Source organism: Bos grunniens, chromosome 10 (genome assembly GCF_055505025.1).
Source record: "Bos grunniens cultivar Pamir isolate PY7600 chromosome 10, Bosgru_T2T1.0, whole genome shotgun sequence".
Lineage (NCBI taxonomy): Eukaryota > Metazoa > Chordata > Mammalia > Artiodactyla > Bovidae > Bos > Bos grunniens.
The window spans coordinates 98,044,915-98,065,570 of NC_141174.1; the positions used below are offsets into that span (position 1 = coordinate 98,044,915).

A 20,656-nucleotide genomic window follows, 5' to 3' on the forward strand; every position below is an offset into this window, starting at 1 on the left:
ATTTGCTCTCGTATTTGGTAACTCTGTCTAAAGTTAGTCCTCATTTAGTATATGTGTCCAAATATGTTCTAATTTTCTGTTTAGAAGAAGAGGGAAACAGGAAGATGGACAGGGCCACAAAATGCAGGGTTTGTAGGTCATTTAGGGAGTCTGGTCACACACAATAGGGAATAATAGATTATCAAAGATGAACGAGATTATTGGTAAACATTAACTTGTGAACGTCAAAGTTACAAGTCTCTAATCTTTTGGTTTATATTCTGAAATGAGTTTTTTAACTGTTTATATCATATAGAAATTAGTAGTATTAAAAACTATTCTAACAATTTTCACTAAAAAGGCTTCTTAGATTTAGTATAAAATTTGGGAAAGTGAAATCTATTTGAGAGACTGAATGTCAGTTGACTGTATTTGAGAAACTGAATATGAGAGTAAATGTTTTTATTTTCCTGCCTGGGTTTTAACTGGTATGTGCCTTCATACCCTGGGGCTGCTGCTGAGTCACTTCAGTCGTGTCCGACTCTGTGCGACCCCATAGACGGCAGCCCACCAGGCTCCCCCGTCCCTGGGATTCTCCAGGCAAGAACACTGGAGTGGGTTGCCATTGCCTTAAATGCTGATATATCCTAAGAAGAACATTCTAATTTTCATGCATAAAAGATGAAAAAATTTTCCTTTTGTTAAGAATCATTCAGTCTCTCTACTGTTGTTTATTGTTTCTCAGGTGCCATCTGGTGGATAAAAACTAAAATGCAGTTTTCTGTTTGAGAATGAGAAGCAAAGATGAGGTTTTCAAATTTCACTGCGGGGAAATCATTAAAGAATATGAACTGAACTGGTTGAAGATTAATTTTGCTTACACTTTTGGTGTTCGATTTTCTACATTAAATAGGCATTCTGGGGTCAGATGTAATGGAGAGAACACGCTAGAGAACAAATCCAGGAGAGAACATGCTCTCCTGGATTTGGTAGGTGTTGAGTTCTGCTCAGATTTCTGACAGATGATTTGCTTTTGTTTTTGCCTTTTTAAAGAGCTTCCAAGAGATTAGTTATAGGTGGAAAAGAATCAGATTGTTCCTGGACTTCTTAGTGGCAATAATGGGTAGAATAGAAAAGAGAACGATATCTTCAGTGTTTCTGAGGGAGAATTTCTTTCTTTCTCTAGAGTACTCTACTGAGCCAGGCTCTCTCCTTCAGGTACGAGCAAAGTAAAAGCACTTTCAGACATACATGGGTAAGAAAGTTGTCCTTTCGTATAAGTTCTCTCTAAAAGAGTTACTAATTTCAATGCCATCTTCGTTAGGCCCTGTGTTTCAGTTTAACTTTTTTGCACATATTTATATGTATCAATTCAGTTCAGTCCCTCAGTCGTGTCCGACTCTTTGCGACCCCATGAACCGCAGCACGCCAGGCCTCCCTGTCCATCACCAACTCCCGGAGTTCACTCAGACTCACGTCCATCGAGTCAGTGATGCCATCCAGCCATCTCATCCTCTGTCGTCCCCTTCTCCTGCCCCCAATCCCTCCCGGCATCAGAGTCTTTTCCAATGAGTCAACTCTTCGCATGAGGTGGCCAAAGTACTGGAGTTTCAGCTTTAGCATCATTCCTTCCAAAGAACACCCAGGGCTGATCTCCTTTAGAATGGACTGGTTGGATCTTCTTGCAGTCCAAGGGACTCTCAAGAGTCTTCTCCAACACCACAGTTCAAAAGCATCAATTCTTCCGCGCTCAGGCTTCCTCACAGTCCAACTCTCACATCCATACATGACCACAGGAAAAACCACAGCCTTGACCAGACGGACCTTTGTTGGCAAAGTAATATCTCTGCTTTCGAATATGCTATCTGCTGCTGCTGCTGCCAAGTCGCTCAAGTCATGTCTGACTCTGTGCGACCCACAGACAGCAGCCCACCAGGTTGGTCATAACTTTCCTTCCAAGGAGTAAGCGTCTTTTAATTTCATGGCTGCAGTCACCATCTGCAGTGATTTTGGAGCCCAAAAGAATAAAGTCTGACACTGTTTCCACTGTTTCCCCATCTATTTGCCATGAAGTGATGGGACCAGATGCCATGATCTTCGTTTTCTGAATGTTGAGCTTTAAGCCGACTTTTTCACTCTCCACTTTCACTTTCATCAAGAGGCTTTTTAGTTCCTCTTCACTTTCTCCCATAAGGGTGGTGTCATCTGCATATCTGAAGTGATTGATATTTCTCCCGGCAATCTTGATTCCAGCTTGTGTTTCTTCCAGTCCAGCGTTTCTCATGATGTACTCTGCATATAAGTTAAATAAGCATACATATACATGTATGTATACATACATATAAGTATATATGTATACATATAAGTTAGGTGTAGGTGCACATATATGTACACATATAAGGTGTACATATAGGTGTACATACATATAAGTATGTATTCATTTTTTCCTTTTTTGCTATTGCAATTTTGGTGTTTATGTCTTTTCTTTTTTTTGTTTTTTTGTTTTTTAAATTGGCATATCCATGGTGTCTTCTGACTGGTTGTTTGTATAAATTAAGGCAATTCATTTTTACACACTAATCTGGTATCCATCCATCTCATAAGTTCTCATATTGTTTACAACAGATTTTTAACTGAGTTTATTGGGTTTTGCAGGTATACAGTTATCTATGAATAATAATAATGTACCACTCTTACAGTGTTTTTACCTCTTATGTATTTCTCTTGTCTAATTGCATTGGTTAAGCCTCTAGAGTTATGCTAAATAATAGTGGTGACTGTGGACATAATTGTCTTGTTGATTTTAACGGGAATACTTCTAGTGTTTCCTCACTAAACATAAATACTAGCTTTTAAGAAATATGGATCTTTCCTATGTTGTGAAGATTTAAAAAATTAATTATGGATGTTGAAATTCATCAAATGCCTTTCCAGCATATTTGAAGAAAATTGTATACTTTTTTCTCCCTTTTAACCTATTTTATCAGCCAGAGTTCACTTGCAGAAAAGTGAAAGGGATTTAGTACAGGGAATAAACTGCTTATGAATCAGTGGAGAGCTAGAAATGCAAGCTCCTCTGGGAATATCGCCCAAATCCACAGTGTAGACCTGGCCCACCAGGAGACCCGCTCCCCCTGCCACAGTGGGAAGTCACGCCTGCACTCTTAGCTCCGAGAGCACACTGTCTTCATGTGGTCTGGGAACAAGAAGCTGCTACCAGAATTCTTACCTGCAGGAGCATAGCTTCTTCTCTCTCATACCTCTGAATAAGGAGACTGATGCTAGAATTGGCAGCTGCAGAGTTTTACTGCGTCTGCCATGACCTGTCCTGGAAAAACGTGCCTCACCACTGTGTCTTCCCCTACTCGGTTGAGTTCTGAAATGGAATTTCACACAAATGCATCTGATTAGCAAAATAGATTTTTACATTGTGAACCCTAACTACAAGGGAGCCTGGGAAATGAGGATTCTGAGCTTTTCTGTCTATGCAGTATAGATGGCACACCAAAGAGAAGCTGAAGTAGATGCTGAGTGAGCCAGCGGGTGGTACCCACCCACGGCGTAACGTGGGAAATGATACTGAAACGCTCTTATGATACTGGGTGGGGGCAAAGTAGTTTTCTTTTAATTCTTCCAATATGTTACTGGATTCTGTTTGCTGAAACTTGGTAAACATTTTCTGCATCAATATTCATTTTCTTTTTTGTGCTATTGCTGTCAGTTTTTGGTAACAAACATATGCTGCTATTAGAATTTGGAAGTTTTCCACTCTTTATCTCTGCTCTGGAACAATTTAAAATGCATCAGAGGCTGTTTGTTCTGTTAAGTTTCATAATATTAGCCTATGAAGTCCTCTGGGCCTGGTGCTCTTTGGGAGCCTACCATTTTAATATTTTTTCCTTTTTCTCAGGTTTTTAATATTTAATTTAGGTTTTTAATTTTCTAACTTTAGTAAATTGTATTTTCTTAGAGAAATGATCCATTTCATCTGGATTTTCAAATTTATCTGCAGACAATTGTGAGTAAAGTTGCCTCCTGTGATTCTTTTTTTTTTTTTTTTTTTCAGTTTTCTTATGTATGTTTAGTGGGGCTTTCTTGATTTTAATTCTTGATCAAGTTAGCCAGTGATTTATCTGTCTTAACTGGTTAAATTTATTCATTAGAATTGTCATTCCCTGTTTTTTATTTTATTTTTTCTTTTATATTTCTTAATTCATTTCTCCTTTTTTACTGTTTTGATTATTGATTTTTTCCCCATCTTCTTGAGTTGAGTGGTTAGTTCATTTATTTTTATCCTTCCTTATTTACTAATATAACTACTGAAATTGCTTATTTTCTTCTGAGGATGGATTTAGCTGTATTCCATGGATGTTGGTTTGTAGTGTTACCAATGTATTTTAATTAGATTGCAGTTTTAGTTTTCATATTTTCTTTGACTTGGGAGTCTTAAATATTTATGTAATAGAGTCTTTATGTCTTTTCAGTTTTGTGTATGCGGGTGTGTGATCAGAGGATTATATCTGCATTGTTTCTGCTTTTTGACATTTATTGAAGTTTTGGTGGCCAAAATATATGGTCGTTTTTGTGACAAAAATGACCCACTTCATGAGTGTTAAAAAAAAAAAAAAAGTATAATCTATGTTTTCAATGAATACATTTCAGGATATGTCAATTGGAATTATCTTATCATCTATCATCTAATCTACTCCATATTGAAAGCTCCTGTCTGTGCCCTTCTTCATATAGTCTCCCCGTGGCTTGACAGCCTTAAAGAAGGAAAACAATTCTGCAATAGATGTCTGATAGCTACAATCCCAAGCTCTGCCAAGTAAGTGAGCACCCCTGCCTCCCAAGCTAAGGACTAGCCTTTGCAGAAATATTGACAGACAGAGGAAGCAAATCTTATTCATTTACACTGACCAATAGCCAAGTCAAGCACACCAAAACCTTTCCTTTTTTTCTTTCTTTCTTTCTCATTTGATTCCACTAAGGTTTCCACCAAGTACTTCCTGCAGACAGATCTGTATCACCCTCTGAGCAATCTTTCAGTGCTGCCCAAGTCAGGGTGGGCTGTCCACTTCCTTGTACTTTCCTGTCTTTGGAAACCTGGTTTGGTATCTATAGTCTTTCATTGATAATGGCCCTAACACTTATTGATTTTCCTTCCAATGTGAGCAAGTCATATAGGGTCTTTGTGCTCCAAATTATGCCTATCACTAGACATTTCCTGTTATATGTTACAAGCACTATAGAAGGAAATGCCAACCCACTCCAGTATTCTTGCCTGAGGACTCCCATGGACAGAGGAGCCTAACAGTCCATGGGGTCACAAAGAGTCCAACACCACTGATCACGCATGCATGCATAAGCACCATCTGGGGCTTCCCCTGCGGCTCAGCAGTAAAGAATTCACCTGCAGTGCAGGAGACACAGAAGACACGGGTTCAGTCCCTGGGTCAAGAAGATCCCCTGGAGGAGGGCATGGCAACTCACTCCAGTATTCTTGCCAGGAAAATTCCATAGCCAGAGAAGCCTGGTGGGCTATGGTCCATGGAGTTGCAAAGAGTCAGACATAACTGAAGCGACATAAGCACCAGCTAGTATTAAAATGTTAAGATTATCTCAGTTTATATGTAACAAAAATTCAAAAAACACTGGTTTAAAAAATAGTTCTTTTTCTCACATAAAAAGAAGCCCAGAGGTAGCCAGTATATAGCTGCTCAAATTAATATATGTAATTGTAAATAAACCTCAAACATTACAGAAGTCCCAACCATTCAGTAATATTTTCTGTATCATTTTCATGATGTACAATTCTTTAACTTCCGCATTTATATAAAGAAATGATTTAAAATTCTCAAGTAAGAGTAAATACGTCATTGAAAATTTATTGTGTTCCTATGAGCTAGGAGTTCCTGACATTTTTTTGTATAAATCCAAGGGAATATGTATGTATGATACATGAGTTTAATTTTCTATCCAACTGTAGAAGAATGACCCTGCAGAAGAATGACTTCTGAAATTAATTTTTAATGGTAGGTTCATGTTCATCAGATGGGTTTGAATTTTCAGGGAAAAGTGCTCTATTGGGATTAAGGGGTGTAGTCATAAAACTGTCAACCATACTAAAGATTTTTCATTTCCTAAGGCTGATTTAAAAGATGTAAAGCTAGGACCACCCGAAAAAGAATAATCAACATCCATTCAAACACAAGTGATTGTCTTCTTTATTTTCACTTGTCTCCCAGGAAAAAAAATATTTTTCAAAAGAAGAAAAGAGACTTAGAGGCTTTTTTGTTTGTTTTTGTTTTTGCTTTAGGAAAATAAGTTTTAACTATTAAGTTAGATCCAAGTCAGATCCAGGCTTGATGCTTGGCTCTGCCATATTCTAGCTATATTATCTTAGAAAGTTTATTGACCAAGATTCTCAAACTTCATTTATTTATAGCAAAGAGTAGTTATGTGTGTTGATAAGAGTGTTTGGCACCAATAGGTCATCAAAAGTGAAGATTGTTGTTTTTAAAATAACTGTTCACATTTTCCCCTTTTATCTAGATCTACTTTCGAATTGTCTTAACAGCTTCATTTGATGTAAAAATCCACTGTTGTTGCTTTGGCTGCTACTGTTGTTATTGTTCAACAGTAAATATTTCGGCCCATCCCTAGGGAACTGACAGCCTGTTGAAGAGTATATGGTTAAGGAATTCTAACATTACCAAGGACCTATAAAAAAAGAGCTGAAAGACTGGGAACTCTTTAAATCACTTTCTCTTTTCAGTTTCTAGAAATACAGCTGTTTAAACAATTGAACATTTTGCATGGGGATAGTCATTTAAAAGTTAGTGGAAGGAGTTCAGGTGTTTTTATTTGAGAATGAAATGAAAATTGTGGAGAAGTTATCATCTCTTACATAGGTAATAGGGCTTGCCTGGTGCCTCAGTGGTAAAGAATCTGCCCGCAGTGCAGAAGACCCGGGTTCAATCCCTGGGTTGGGAAGATCCCCTGGAGAAGGAAATGGCAACCCACACCAGTATTCTTGCCTGAGAAATCCGATGGACAGAGGAGCCTGGTGGGCTACAGTCCATTGGGTCACAGAGTCAGACACAACTGAGCGACTAACACTACATAGGTAATATTGGTTAGTTTGTATTCTAATTTCTGAAGTCAATATGAGACAACCTTATTCTAGCTCTGTCAGTTTATACTGATGAATTCTATAGCTCACCATACAGTTATCCATTTGTTAGTGTTTAAGAAGATAATACAAATATTTTGTTATTAATTAAGCCTTATATAAAAGAATAAATCCGGTGCCCAGGCATAAGAGTATATGTGATTTTGCTTAACTGTCTGGAGCAGTTCCACACATTTTAAGCATATTATTCTGTGACTTTGGGATGGATCATAACTGTTTCATCATGCAATAGTGATCTCTGCATAATTATTAAGACAAAAAATTTGCCTATTCTAAGTCCTTGTTTTGTGATCTGACTTCATGCTGGTTGCTTCATTTGTGTCCAACTCTGTGCAATCCCATGGACTGTAGCCCACCTGGCTCCTCTCTCCATGGGATTCTCCAGGCAACAATACTGGAGTAGGTAGCCATGCCCTCCTCCAGGGGATCTTCCTGACCCAGGGATCGAACCCAGGTCTCTTATGTCTCCTGCTTTGGCAGGCAGGTTCTTTACCACTAGCCCCACCTGGGAAGGGGAACCCAAATTGACAGCCTTCTTCTGTCTTCCTGTCTGGAGTAAGTGTGAGAACTAGAAAGAAACAGATAACATTATCTCTATTTGCAGATAATGTAATTGTATAAAGGGAAACCCTTAATGTAAAAATATAAAATTAAGAAATCATTCTTAACTGTACAACCAAAAGTAACAGAATTGATTAAAGTAGCAATATAAAAAACTAACAAAGAAAAATCAATAGTGTTTATATATCCAAAGAATAACACTAGAGGATATCAAGGGAGGGTAAATCACACCTGTAGTTGCAATAGAAAATTATTAAAACCTAGGAATAAGCTTAAAATATTCATTCTTCAAAGGTGCAAAAGTAGACTTGAACAAATGAAAGGCATACCTTTGTTCACGGGTAGGGCAACTCTATATCATACTTATGTAAATTCTTCCCAAGTTAAGAAAAAATTTAATGTAATTCCATTAAGAATATTGCGATTCTTCTCTTAAAGTAGACTCTTGATTCTAAAGTTCTTTGGGGATTAGGAAAAGGCAGAAAAATCCCATAAAGAAGAACAATGAGAGGAACTAGCCCTGTATGATACTAAAACATTTTATCATTGCCCTATAAATTTAAAAAAGCATCTTCATTGATACATAACTAGATATACAGAATGACAGATTAGAATAAAAAATTTAACATAGAACAATTATATGGGAAAAGTGATACCTCAAGTCACTGGTGAAAATATACTGTTTTTAATAAATGTTTTTGGCATAACTAGATAGCCGTTTGGGAAAAGTAAAATTGAATCCATATTTCATCCTGGATACCAGAATGAAATCCAAATAATCCAGATATATAAATGTAAAAAATAAAACTGCAAAAGAAAACAGATTCATTTCTTTATAAACTGGGAGTGAGAAAAAAAAACTGCAAAAGAAAACAGATTCATTTCTTTATAAGCTGGAAGTGAGAAAAACCTTTCCAACTATGATTATCAATCCAGAAGCACCAAAGAAAATACTAAAACACTGACAGACTTGACTCCATAAAAATAAACTTTTTCAAAGCAAAGGGGGAAAGAAGCAAAAGTCAACTAATCAAATTAAAATCCAGAAGAAAATATTTGCAATTTATATCAAAAAAATCACAATCACTTAAGTGATAAAGAGCTCTTAAAAACTGGAAAGAGAAAGACCAAATACCATTAAGGAAAGATATGAACAGAATTTAAAGAAAAAGCCAATGTCCTTCAACTTACAAAAAAAAGCTTCATTCATACCAAGAGAAAGGCATATTAAAATTACTTACATATACCATTTCTCACCTATTGAGATTGTCTAAAATATAAAAATTTGAAGAACTGTGATGGCAAATAATAAGGAAACAGGCACCCTTAGGCAATGCTAGTGGGAGTGCAAAATGGTACAACTTTCTATGGAAGGGAATTTAGCAATATCTAACTACATTTTCTTTGCATTTATCACTTGACTCAGCAATTCCACTGAAGGTACACTTCCCCAAATATGAAATACTAATGATCATTACCAGGCTTCCCTGGTGGCTCAAGTAATGATCATTACTTGTGATGGAGTTCAGGGCAGACCAATCCAAAGTATGCTACTTTGACATATTGATTGTTTTGAATTCAAGTTGAGAACCAGCCAGTGCAAGAAGGACATTCTGACCCTGCCCTCTTTCCCCTGAAATCAGGAAATAAATCTCCCATCTAAAAGGCAGCCTCTGAGCACCAGGGCATGGGACATCTTTATGTCCAGGGATAGAAAATTCAAGACAGAGACGACTCTGCTTGGTTTCTTCACTCATTAGTACCCAAGCCTAAGTGTCTTTGTCAGTTCTTCACAAAGAAATCTATTGTTTATTTGTCTAAACAATATAAAAGCTGCCTGCTTTAGTCATTTCTATGAGTCTCATATTTCCGTGAACTCCCATATGTGTGGAGTTAAAATTTGACCATTTTCTGTTAATCTGTCTCATGTCAATTTAATTATTAGACTACAAGAAGAACCTAGAAAGGCAGAGGAAAAAAATTTCTTCCCCAACACTGTAACTGCAAAAGATTGGAAGTAACCTATCCTCAGTTTGTCAATAGATGACTGAAAATGAAAGTGTAGTCCCTCAGTTCAGTTCAGTTCAGTCGATAAGTTGTGTCCGACTCTTTGCGACCCCATGAATCGCAGCACGCCAGGCCTCCCTGTCCATCACCAACTCCCGGAGTTCACTCAGACTCATGTCCATCGAGTCGGTGATGCCATCCAGCCATCTCATCCTCTATTGTCCCCTTCTCCTCCTGCCCCCAATCCCCCCCAGCATCAGAGTCTTTTCCAATGAGTCAACTCTTCGCATGAGGTGGCCAAAGTACTGCAGTTTCAGCTTCAGCATCATTCCTTCCAAAGAAATCCCAGGGCTGATCTCCTTCAGAATGGACTGGTTGGATCTCCTTACAGTCCAAGGGACTCTCAAGAGTCTTCTCCAACACCACAGTTCAAAAGCATCAGGTGCTTAGCTTTCTTCATAGTCCAACTCTCACATTCATACATAACCACTGGAAAAACCATAGCCTTGAGTAGACGGACCTTTGTTGGCAAAGTAATGTCTCTGCTTTTGAATATGCTATCTAGGTTGGTCATAACTTTCCTTCCAAGGAGTAAGCGTCTTTTAATTTCATGGCTGCAATCACCATCTGCAGTGATTCTGGAGCCCCCAAAAATAAAGTCTGACACTGTTTCCACTGTTTCCCCATTTGTTTCCCATGAAGTGATGGGACCAGATGCCAGTTCCTCAGTTGTGTCCAACTCTTTGCAACCCCATGGACTGTACCCCGTCAGGCTCCTCTGTCCATGGGATTCTCCAGGCAAGAATACTGAAGTGAGTTGCCATTTGCTTCTCCAGGGGATCTTCCCAACCCAGGGATCAAAGCCAGGTCTCCTGCATTGAAGGCAGATTCTTTACTGTCTGAGCCACCAGGGAAGCCAGATAGATGACTAGCTGAATGAAATACGGGCGTTGTGGTTGTTGTTTATTCACTAAGTCATGTCTGACTCTTTGTGTCCCCATGCTCAAATTCATGTCCATTGAGTTGGTGATGCTATCTAGCCATCTCTTCCTCTGCCACCCCCTTCTCCTTTTGCCTTCAATCTTTTTTAGAATAAGAGTATTATGAATTCATTTTTTAAAAATAAGGAATATTTCTGTGAACTTACTTCAAGGAGTTACAGAATCAGTTCAGTCAGTTCAGTCGCTCACTCATGTCTGACTCTTTGTGACCCCATGGACTGCAGCACGCCAGGCCTCCCTGTCCATCACCAAGTCCTGGAGCTTACTCAAACTCATGTCCATCGAGTCGGTGATGCCATCCAACCATCTCATCCTCTGTCGTCCCCTTCTCCTCCCGCCTTCAATCTTTCCCAGCATCAGGGTCTTTTCTAGTCCAAGAGACTCTCAAGAGTCTTCTCCAATACCACAGCTCAAATGCATCAATTCTTTGGCGCTCAGCTTTCTTTATAGAGTCACAGAATATATTAAGTTAAAAAGTGTAAGGTATAGAGTATTATATATGTGCTATGAATTGAATTGTGTCCTCTAAAGAGATATGCTGAAGTCCTGATCCCAGTATCTCTGAATGTGACCTTATTTAGAAACCAGGTCTTTGCAGATGTAATAAAGTTAACATCAGGTCATATGGGATTATAAAGAACCCTAATCCAATGACTGGTGCCCTTATAAGAAGAGGGAAATTGGGACACAGAGACACAGACACAGGGGAGAGAAGGCCATGAAACCATACAGGTGATGACTGGAGTAATGTTTCCACAAGCCAAGGAATAATACTTCTCTCCAGAGATCCTAGGAGAGAGGCATGAAACAGATTAACCCACTCTGAGTAGGGAGGAACTGAGGAACCAGGATCAAAGCCTGGCTGAGATGGTGGAGGAGATAATGAAGGTTATGAGATTCTTAATCATTTTGTTTTGGGAAATTTTTCATCCTAACAAAACAGGAAAAATCTTAAAGCAGGTATTTTGCATATTGTTACCACATTCCCTTAAGAGTATCCAGTGGCCTCTGCATTGTCAAATCTAACCATCAGTTCTGTTTTCATGTCACTCAGCCTCTGGGCAGCAGAGCACAGTTGATCATCCTCTCCTTCTTGAAACACTTCCTGCCATAGGATTGTGGACCTCCCCGCTTCTTACGGACCTCTCCCACCGTCCGTGTCATCTATGTTGGAGAGTTCTAGGCCTCACTTTCCAGACTCCAGTTTGTACTCTTCCTGAGTGGTCTCGTTAGGTCTTTTAAGATATTTTCTTAAAATATCTTATGGAGATGAAGACCAAATTCATATCTTTAGCTCCAGTCTTTGTCCAGGGCTCCAGAAGCATTTATCCCTCTGCCTATTTAACATTTCTACCCGGATGGTCTCTGGAGTCAGGCCACCCAAGCTTGTATTCTAGTTCCCACCTGTATGATCTTGTGTTACCTAACTATATCCGTGAGATGAAAATGATAATAGTACTACTTCTCTAGATTATTTAGAACAGTGCTGGCTCAAAGTAAATGTTCAGTAAATACGCTGTTTACTTGTTTGAAGTCACTGCTAGAAGTTTGGAAGGAACCTTGTGTGTTCACCTGATTCAACAGTTAATTTTCCAGGGCTGGCAGCTGGATATTGATTGAATGAATGATTTGATGAATGGATGAATCCATTCCTTTAAAGGAAGAAAATGCAAGGTATTCACAAACTAGCTGAATTGTGACTGGTTGCCCATGCCTTGACTGGAGAAGTCATCTCTGCCATTTTCCCCACCTTCCCAACACTGTATCTTTGGAATTTCTCTTCTCTTTGGCCAAGTCCTTGGAGTGGGCCATTCCTGCTTCTGATATCTGATGGTGTGGGGCATGCTCTGTTTTGTTGGTTTGAAATGTGAAATATCGTTTATTGTTCAGGCTCATCAATCATGTTTTTTCATTTTATACTCAGTTTCACCAGAACTTAGTAGAAACCTAGAAAAAAGTTCTATTATTTAAAGTAATCTATCTTTGTTTTTTTGGTGAAGTTGCTCAGTCGTATCCGACTCTGCGATCCCGTGGACTGTAGCCGACCAGGCTCCTCTGTCCATGGAATTTTCCAGACAAGAGAACTGGAGTGGGTTGCCATTTCCTTCTCCAGGGGAATCTTCCTAACCCAGGGATCGAACCCAGGTCTCCAACCCAGGTCTCCCACGTTGCAGGCAGACGCTTTACCGTCTGAGCCACCAGGGAAGCCCAAAGTACCTATATCTATGAATATATAGATACCTATCTATATAATATATATGCTGCTGCTGCTGCTAAGTCGCTTCAGTCGTGTCCGACCCTGTGCGACCCCATAGACGGCAGCCCATTAGGCTCTTCTGTCCCTGGGATTCTCCAGGCAAGAATACTGAAGTGGGTTGCCCTTTCCTTCTCCAATGCATGAAAGTAAAAAGTGAAAGTGAAGTCTCTCCGTCGTGTCCGACTCTTAGCGACCGCATGGACTGCAGCCTACCAGGCTCCTCCGTCCATGGATTTTTCAGGCAAGAGTACTGGAGTGGGGTGCCATTGCCTTCTCCGATATAATATATATATGACATGAATAAACTTAAGTATGACAGTGAAAGACAGTGAATTTTCCTGGCAGTTAGGGAACCGGGGGCAGGGAGAAATATTTTTGCCAAGTAAGAGTAGATACATGGACGGCGATATATCAATACTGCCGCGCCACACAGCACGCCGCAGCCCACCCCGCGACCGGGTTCCCACCCCCCGCCCCCGGCCACCGGCCTCCGCGCCCCGCCCCGGTTCCGACCCCGCCCCGCCCCGCCCCAGCCCCCGCCCCACACCGCGCTCTGAGCCACCCCGGCCCTTGCTCCGGTCCCTCCCCTGCACCGCGCTCCGGCCCCGCCCCACCCCAGCCTCGCCCCGCCCCAGCCTCCGTCCGGCGCTCCGGCCCCGCCCCGCGCCCCGGCCCCGCCCTGGTTCCGACCCCGCCCTGGTTCCGACCCCGCCTCGCCTCGCCCCGCGGCCCGGCTCCGCCCCGTATCTCCGTCGCGCTTGGCATCCCGGTGGAGGAGCCCAGCCGCCCCGGCAGAGCCCGGATCTCCGCACAACCGAAGCCCTCCACCCCAGACCCGGGTGGCCGCCGCTGGAGCGCGCGGCGCGGCGTCAAAAGATGGCCGCCCTGACGACGGTCGTGGTGGCGGCGGCGGCCACCGCCGTAGCCGGGGCTGTGGCGGGGGCGGGCGCGGCCCCGGGAACCGGCGTGGGAGCCGCGGTGCCGCAACAGGTAAATAAATGGAGGAGGCAGAGGTGGGTCTGAGGGGGCTGCGGGCGCCGGAGGCGCGGGACGGGTCCCCGGCTGAACAGGTGTCCTCTGCAGCGCGGCCGGGAGGCGAGAGCCGCGGCCGTTAGCCTCCCTTCGCTCGGGGCCTGGCGCTTGCTAGCCTTGTGCTTTGTTCGCTCGTGCATTTTTAACTGCTGTTACGGAGCCCCCTCCCTGGTGGTTTGGGAGTGCAAGAAAGTCTGGGTGGAAACCCTGGCTCTGCCTCTGTGACAGGAACACACTTAACCTCTCGTGACTCCGTTTCTTCTCTAAGCGTTGGATCTGATCATACGCACCTTCCTGAGCCGTGCACCTTGTCTGGGAAGCCCCTGGTACAGTGCTTGGTTAGAGAGAGAGTAAGTGCCCAGTGACTGATGGCTGCTGTATTATTGTGTCAGCGCTGGGAACACAAGGAGGAATCAAACTGGGATGATCTCTGAGGCAGATGTGTTTCCACAGGTCTCCTTGGGACCCCTTTCTCTGCAGTAAAGACTAGGGGATTCCCGGAGGAGAATCGTTGGAGCCAGCAGCTCTTGTCAAAGATCTCGACTCCTCCGCATTCTCCCACAGCCCACACCCAAAGCACAGGCAATTCCTGTCTGCCCTATCTTCAGAATAAGTCAAGAATCCCACTTCAAGCACCACTACCCATGTCCACACCATCATTTCTCCCTTAGCAGAAACACTTTCCTAGTTGGTTTCTATTCACCCACTCTTGCCTTCCTGACATATTCACAACAACCAGACCATTCAGGAATGACACTTGTCTGCCCAGATCCCTCAGAGTGAAAGCAAACGTTTTCACCATGTTCCACACCTTAGACTCTACAGGGCCTCTGAGCTGCCCCCAAGATCTCCCTGTCACCTCATCTCCAGTCCCCTGCTCTGGGTCTACTGCAGCCATACTGGCTTCCTGTGGTCCTTCAGACAGGCGAGCACACTTCTACCTCAGGAGCTTTGCAATTGCTGTTCCCTCTGCTTGGAATGCTCTTCCTTCCTGGTCTCATGGCCAGCACCATCTCCACCTTCAGATATCTTTGTTCAAATGCAATCAGCTCAGTGATCCTTTCTTTGACCTCCCCAAACTGAATCCCCTTACCTAGCACACTGTTCTCTTTTTAGGTTTTTTCTATAGCACTTATCCTATAATATACTACATATTTTATATTCATTTTTTGTGTGTTGTCTTTCTCCACTCCGTCTAGGAATGTAAACCCTGCCCTCTATGAGGGAAGAAACTTTTGGAAATTTTATTCACTGTTACATCCCCAGCACCAAAAACTGTGCTGCTTTAGTCCAGAAACGTAGTAGACACTCCCTAAATGTTTGTAGATTAATCCAAACCTGAAGGAAGGCTGTTAAGAGCTGAGGACAGATTCCATCATTTTCTTCCTTTAAGGAGATACAGTGTCTTTACGTATTTCCAGAAATTCCACTTCATCCTGGTTTGCATATCTCACAAGTTGCTTAGTATTGTTACTGACGCACACTCCTGCCCACTAGAGTGGTTCTCAGAGGTTTGCCTTCCTCAGTGTTGGATCAGAATCACCTATGGAGCTGTTTCAACTGTTCCATCAGCCCCTCACATTTAGCAATGTCTGGAGACAGTTTGGGTTGTCACAATTGCAGGTGGACTGTGGAGAAGGTTGTGTGTGCTACTGACATCTAGCCGGTACAGGCTGAGGGGCAGCCCCCACAACAAAAAGTTCCCTGGTCCAAAATATCAGTAGGGCTGAAGTTGAGACACCCGATTTTATACGCTGTCACCAATTTAGAGAAGGCAGAGCCTCTTGGTTGGCTATTGTGGCAGTAGCGAGGTAGAATTTCTCAAGGGTGTTTGGGTTTTAAAAAAGAATTAGAATCTCTAGCATATTGTGACTTTTGAGGAGTTTATGTGTTATCCTTCTTTGTACCCCACAACATACCACATATATATATATATATATACACATACACACACACACACACACACACACATATATATATATATATATATACAAACACATGCACGTTATAGACTCAGATTCTGTAGCCCAGCTCTGGACTTGAATACTTGTCATAGGATTTCATGAATCTATGACTCTGACAGTGAAACAGCTAACATTTTTCTGAGAGGAGATCATTTTCCTCGTGACAGCCTCATGATATTAGAGGTATCTGCCAAAACCCTAAGGTTCCTAGATTAGCCTGCCTGGGCTTCCATAATAAAATACCACAGACTGAGTGATTTAGATTACAGAAATATATACATATATATATATATATTTTTACACTTTGGGAGGCTGAAAAGATCCAGCTGAGATCTTGTCCAAGATGAAGGAGCCGTTGGGGTTGGTTTTTGGCTTGTAGACAGTTGCCTTGCTGTGTCCTCACGTGGCCCTTTGTCTGTGCACATGCAGAGAGAGAGTTCTCTGGTGTTCCTCTTCTTATAAGGACACCAGTCCTGATGGATTAGGACCCTATCCTTATGAGCTTATTTAACCTTAATTACTTCCTTAAAGGCACCACCTCCAAATCTAGGGCCTCCACATGTGAATTAGGGGAGTGGTAATTCAGTCTATACCAGTTCCCTTAAATTATTTTGGAACAATTATCTTTGAAGTTTTAGAACTATTTTATATTGCATTTTATTTTATTTCACAGCCTCCACAGAGTGTGAAATCTTCTGATTCATCATTAGGAAAAGTAGTAATGTACCCTATCTATGTATTTTAATGTTTGTATATTATTTGTTCAGCCATTATTCCTCTCAGCCATTGCTTTTCAAGACCAAAGACTACAAATTTCTTGATTCTTCTCTTAGATGCCATCTCCCTCTTGATCTTTTTAGCACGTTGAATTATGACTTTTGAAGTATCTCTGGCTGTATCACACGAGTGTATGTCCCGGTTTTGCTCCAGAGTAGGGCTGTGTCCTCTCTTTGTCTCTAGTGCCCTCTCTGTGATGACCTGTATTTAATGGCATTCGGCTGACTGGAGTGGGCCTTCAGTAATAACCACATTACTTTTCTGACTTTACATAATTACTCAAAACGGATTTCCTCTAGAAGATCACACAAATGAATAGGGCTGTGTATATATCCAGGTGTGGCAGAGTGAAGAATTACCCCACACACACCTTTTTTTTGGTCTTCTTTTGACATTTCCTTTAATGTTGTTATACAACGAACACAAATAATACACAATAAACACAAATAGGGGAGGGGGAATCCTTTGTTATTAATATACTTTTACAAGCAAGCCTGTCCCAGACGGCTGCTTGGACAATCCTTCTCTGCCCCATGTCAGCCATTTATTTCCGTCTGCCTCAGACACAGTGGATTGTAAGTCATTGTGCATCCTCACAGTATCACTAGGTTCCCTCAAGGATAGTCACATCCTAACCCCCAGCACCTGTGAACGTGTGACCTCATGTGATAAAAGGAACTGTGCAAATGTGATTAAGTTGAGGCTCTTGAGGTGGGGAGTTTATGTGGGATTATCTGGGTGGGCCAGTGTATTCACAGGAGACCTTGTAAGAGGGAAGCAGGAGGATTAGAACCAAGAGGAGATGTAACAGTGAAAGCAAGAGGGCGATGCGATGTGAGGAAGCGGCCATGAGCCAAGGAATGAAGGTGGCCACTAAAAGCTGAAAAAAGGTAAGGGAGTAAATACTCTGGATCTCCAGAAAGAATGCAGTCTTTTCAACACCTTAATTTTAGACTTGACCTCCAAAACAGTAAAAGAATAGATTTGTGGTGTTTAAGTCTCTTAAATTTGTGGAAAACTCATTTTTTTGGTAAGTTTGTTACAGTAGTGATAGGAAATGAATGCAATCAGAGAAAGCCTAAGAAGGCCTGAGCTCTCATCTTTGGCTGACCTTGAAACTGTGCAACAGGAAGTGAAGGCTAAAGTGGAGTTGTAAACTGCTTGCCCCAGTACTGATGCCATGTTCCAGCTTGCACACAGACCCCCTCAAAGTGTGGGGACTTACAGGTTCAAGACATCTAAGAAAATCTTTGACCAACCAATCATTCACTGACAGCTAACAAAGCAGAGATTTCAGTGCCACACAAACAATCCAGACTTTACCGAATTAGTTCAGAGAATGACTGAAAAAAACCCAGCAACAACAGCAGACCTTGGAGAGAGGGAAAAAAATCTCATTTTTAGTGTTGCCACATTATGTATTATTTAAAGTGTTGAGTTGCTGACAAATTATGAGATATGCAAAGAAATAAGAAAATATGGTCCACACACAGAAGAATTAAAAAAAAAAAAGAATAGTAAAAAGAAACTGTCCCTTAAGATGACCAAATGTTGGACATAACAGATAAAGATTTTAAATTATTGATTTAAACATGTTCAAAAAGCTAAAGAAAACCATTTCTAAAGAAATAAAGTATAAGAATGGTATCTCACCAAATAGAAAACATCTATAAAGAGACTGGAAAAGGTGAGTTTTTAATCCAATCCCAAAGAAAGGCAATGCCAAAGAATGCTCAAACTACTGCACAATTGTACTCATCTCACATGCTAGCAAAGTAATCCTCAAAATTCTCCAAGCCAGGCTTCAATAGTATGTGAACCATGAATTTCCAGATGCATCAGGCTGGTTTTAGAAAAGGCAGAGGAACCAGAGATCAAATTGCCAGCATCGGCTAGATCATCGAAAAAGCAAGAGAGTTCCAGAAAAACATCTACTTCTGCTTTATTGACTATGCCAAAGCCTTTGACTATGTGAATCACAACACATTGTGTAAAATTCTTAAAGAGATGAGAATACCAGACTCCTGACCTGCCTCCTGAGAAATCTGTATGCAGGTCAAGAAGCAGTACTTAGAACTGGACATGGAACAACAGACTGATTCCAAATCGGGAAAGGAGTACATCAAGGCTGTATATAGTCACCCTGCTTATTTAACTTATATACAAAATACATCATGAGAAATGCTGGGCTGGATGAAGCACAAGTTGGAATCAAGATTGCCAGGAGAAATATCAATAACCTCAGATACGCAGATGACACCACCGTTATGGCAGAAAGTGAAGAAGAACTAAAGAGCCTCTTGAAGAAAGTGAAAGAGGAGAGTGAAAAGTTGGCTTAAAACTCAGCATTGAGAAAACAAAGATTATGGCATCTGGTCCCATCACTTCATGGCAAATAGGTGCGGAAAGAGTGAAAGACTTTTTTTTGGAGGGCTCCAAAATCACTGCAGATGGTGACTGCAGCCATGAAATTAAAAGACGCTTGCTCCTTGGAAGAAAAGCTATGACCAACCTAGACAGCATATTAAAAAGCAGAGGCATTACTTTGCCAACAAAGGTTCATCTAGTCAAAGCTATTGTTTTTCTAGTAGTCATGTATGGATGTGAAAGTTGGACTTAAAGAAAGCTGAGCGCCGAAGAATTGATGCTTTTGAACTGTGGTGTTGGAGAAGACTGTTGAGAGTCCCTTGGACAGCAAGGATCCAACCAGCCTATCCCAAAGGAAATCAGTCCTGAATATTCATTAGAAGGACTGATGCTGAAGCAGAAACTCCAATACTTTGGCTACCTGATGCAAAGAACTGACTCATTTGAAAAGACTCTGATGCTGGGAAAGATTGAAGGTGGGAGGAAAAGGGGACAACAGAGGATGAGATGGTTAGATGACATCACCAACTCAATTGACATGATTTTGAGTAAATTCTGGGAGTTGGTGATGGACAGGGAAGCCTGGCGTGCTGCAGTCCATGGGATGGCAAAGAGCCATACACGACTGAGCGACTGAACTGAACCAAACTGATAAAGAGAGAAGTTATAGCAAAAGAATGGAATGGAAATTTTGGAGTTAAAAAGTACAAAAATGCAAATGAAAAATTCATTAGAGAGACTCAGCACTACGTTTGGGCTGGCAGAAGAAGGTAGGTCAATTTAGATTATCCAGAATGAGGAATCTAAAGAAGAAAAGAATGAAGAAAAGTGAACAGAGTGTTAAAGACCTGTGAGACACCATCAGATGTCACAGCTAATGAGAGTCCCAGAAGGAGAGAGGGAAAAGTGGGAAAGAATTTTTGAAGAAATGATGGCTGTAGTATTGATCTACACATTATTGGAATTTAGTGAACTTCAAGATCCATACCTAGACATGTCATAATCAAACTGTAAAAAGAGACAAAAAGAAAATTCTGAAAGCACCAACAGAGAAATCAATTCAAAACATATTAGGCATTCTCAATAAGATTAACAACTGATTTCTCAACAGAAACCTTGGACTTCAAAAGTATGGGATAATACATATGCATGCTAAATTGCTTCAGTTGTGCCCGACTTTTTGCAGTGCTATGGACTGTAGCCTACCAGGCTCCTTTGTCCATGGGATTCTCCAGGCAGGAATACCGGAGTGGGTTGCTGTGCCCTCTTCCAGGGGATCTTCTGGACCCAGGAAGCGAATGCATGTCTATGTCTCCTGCATTGGCAGGTGGATTCTTTACCACTAGCCCCTGCTGGGAAGCCCCATGGGATAACAGACGTAGTTATGCTGTTAGAAATGCTGAAAGAAAAGGACTGTTGACCAAGAACTCTGTGTTCAGCAAAATAATTATCTAAAAATGAAGGAGGCTACATCAAACTGAAATGATTCTGCACAGTAAAGGGAATATCAGCAAAA

General features: G+C 41.3%; 1 protein-coding gene across 12 annotated transcripts in view; it reads left to right on the top strand.

The window, feature by feature from the left end:
* CCDC112 (coiled-coil domain containing 112) overlaps positions 1-20,656 on the top strand; it is a 244,661-nt gene that overhangs the window by 200,705 nt on the left and 23,300 nt on the right. Inside the window, exons 4-5 of one of the 12 annotated variants that reach the window (XM_086323263.1) lie at positions 3,950-3,997; positions 4,642-4,807. The exons of 8 other annotated variants lie outside the window; for them this stretch is intronic. In XM_086323263.1, coding sequence (XP_086179389.1) covers positions 4,775-4,807 — 33 coding nt within the window. In that variant the 5' untranslated portion in view covers positions 3,950-3,997; positions 4,642-4,774. Of the gene's footprint in view, positions 1-3,949; positions 3,998-4,641; positions 4,808-13,657; positions 13,991-20,656 lie in introns of those variants that run through there. 3 more of the 12 variants (XM_086323273.1, XM_086323274.1, XM_086323271.1) reach the window with 3 other exon arrangements.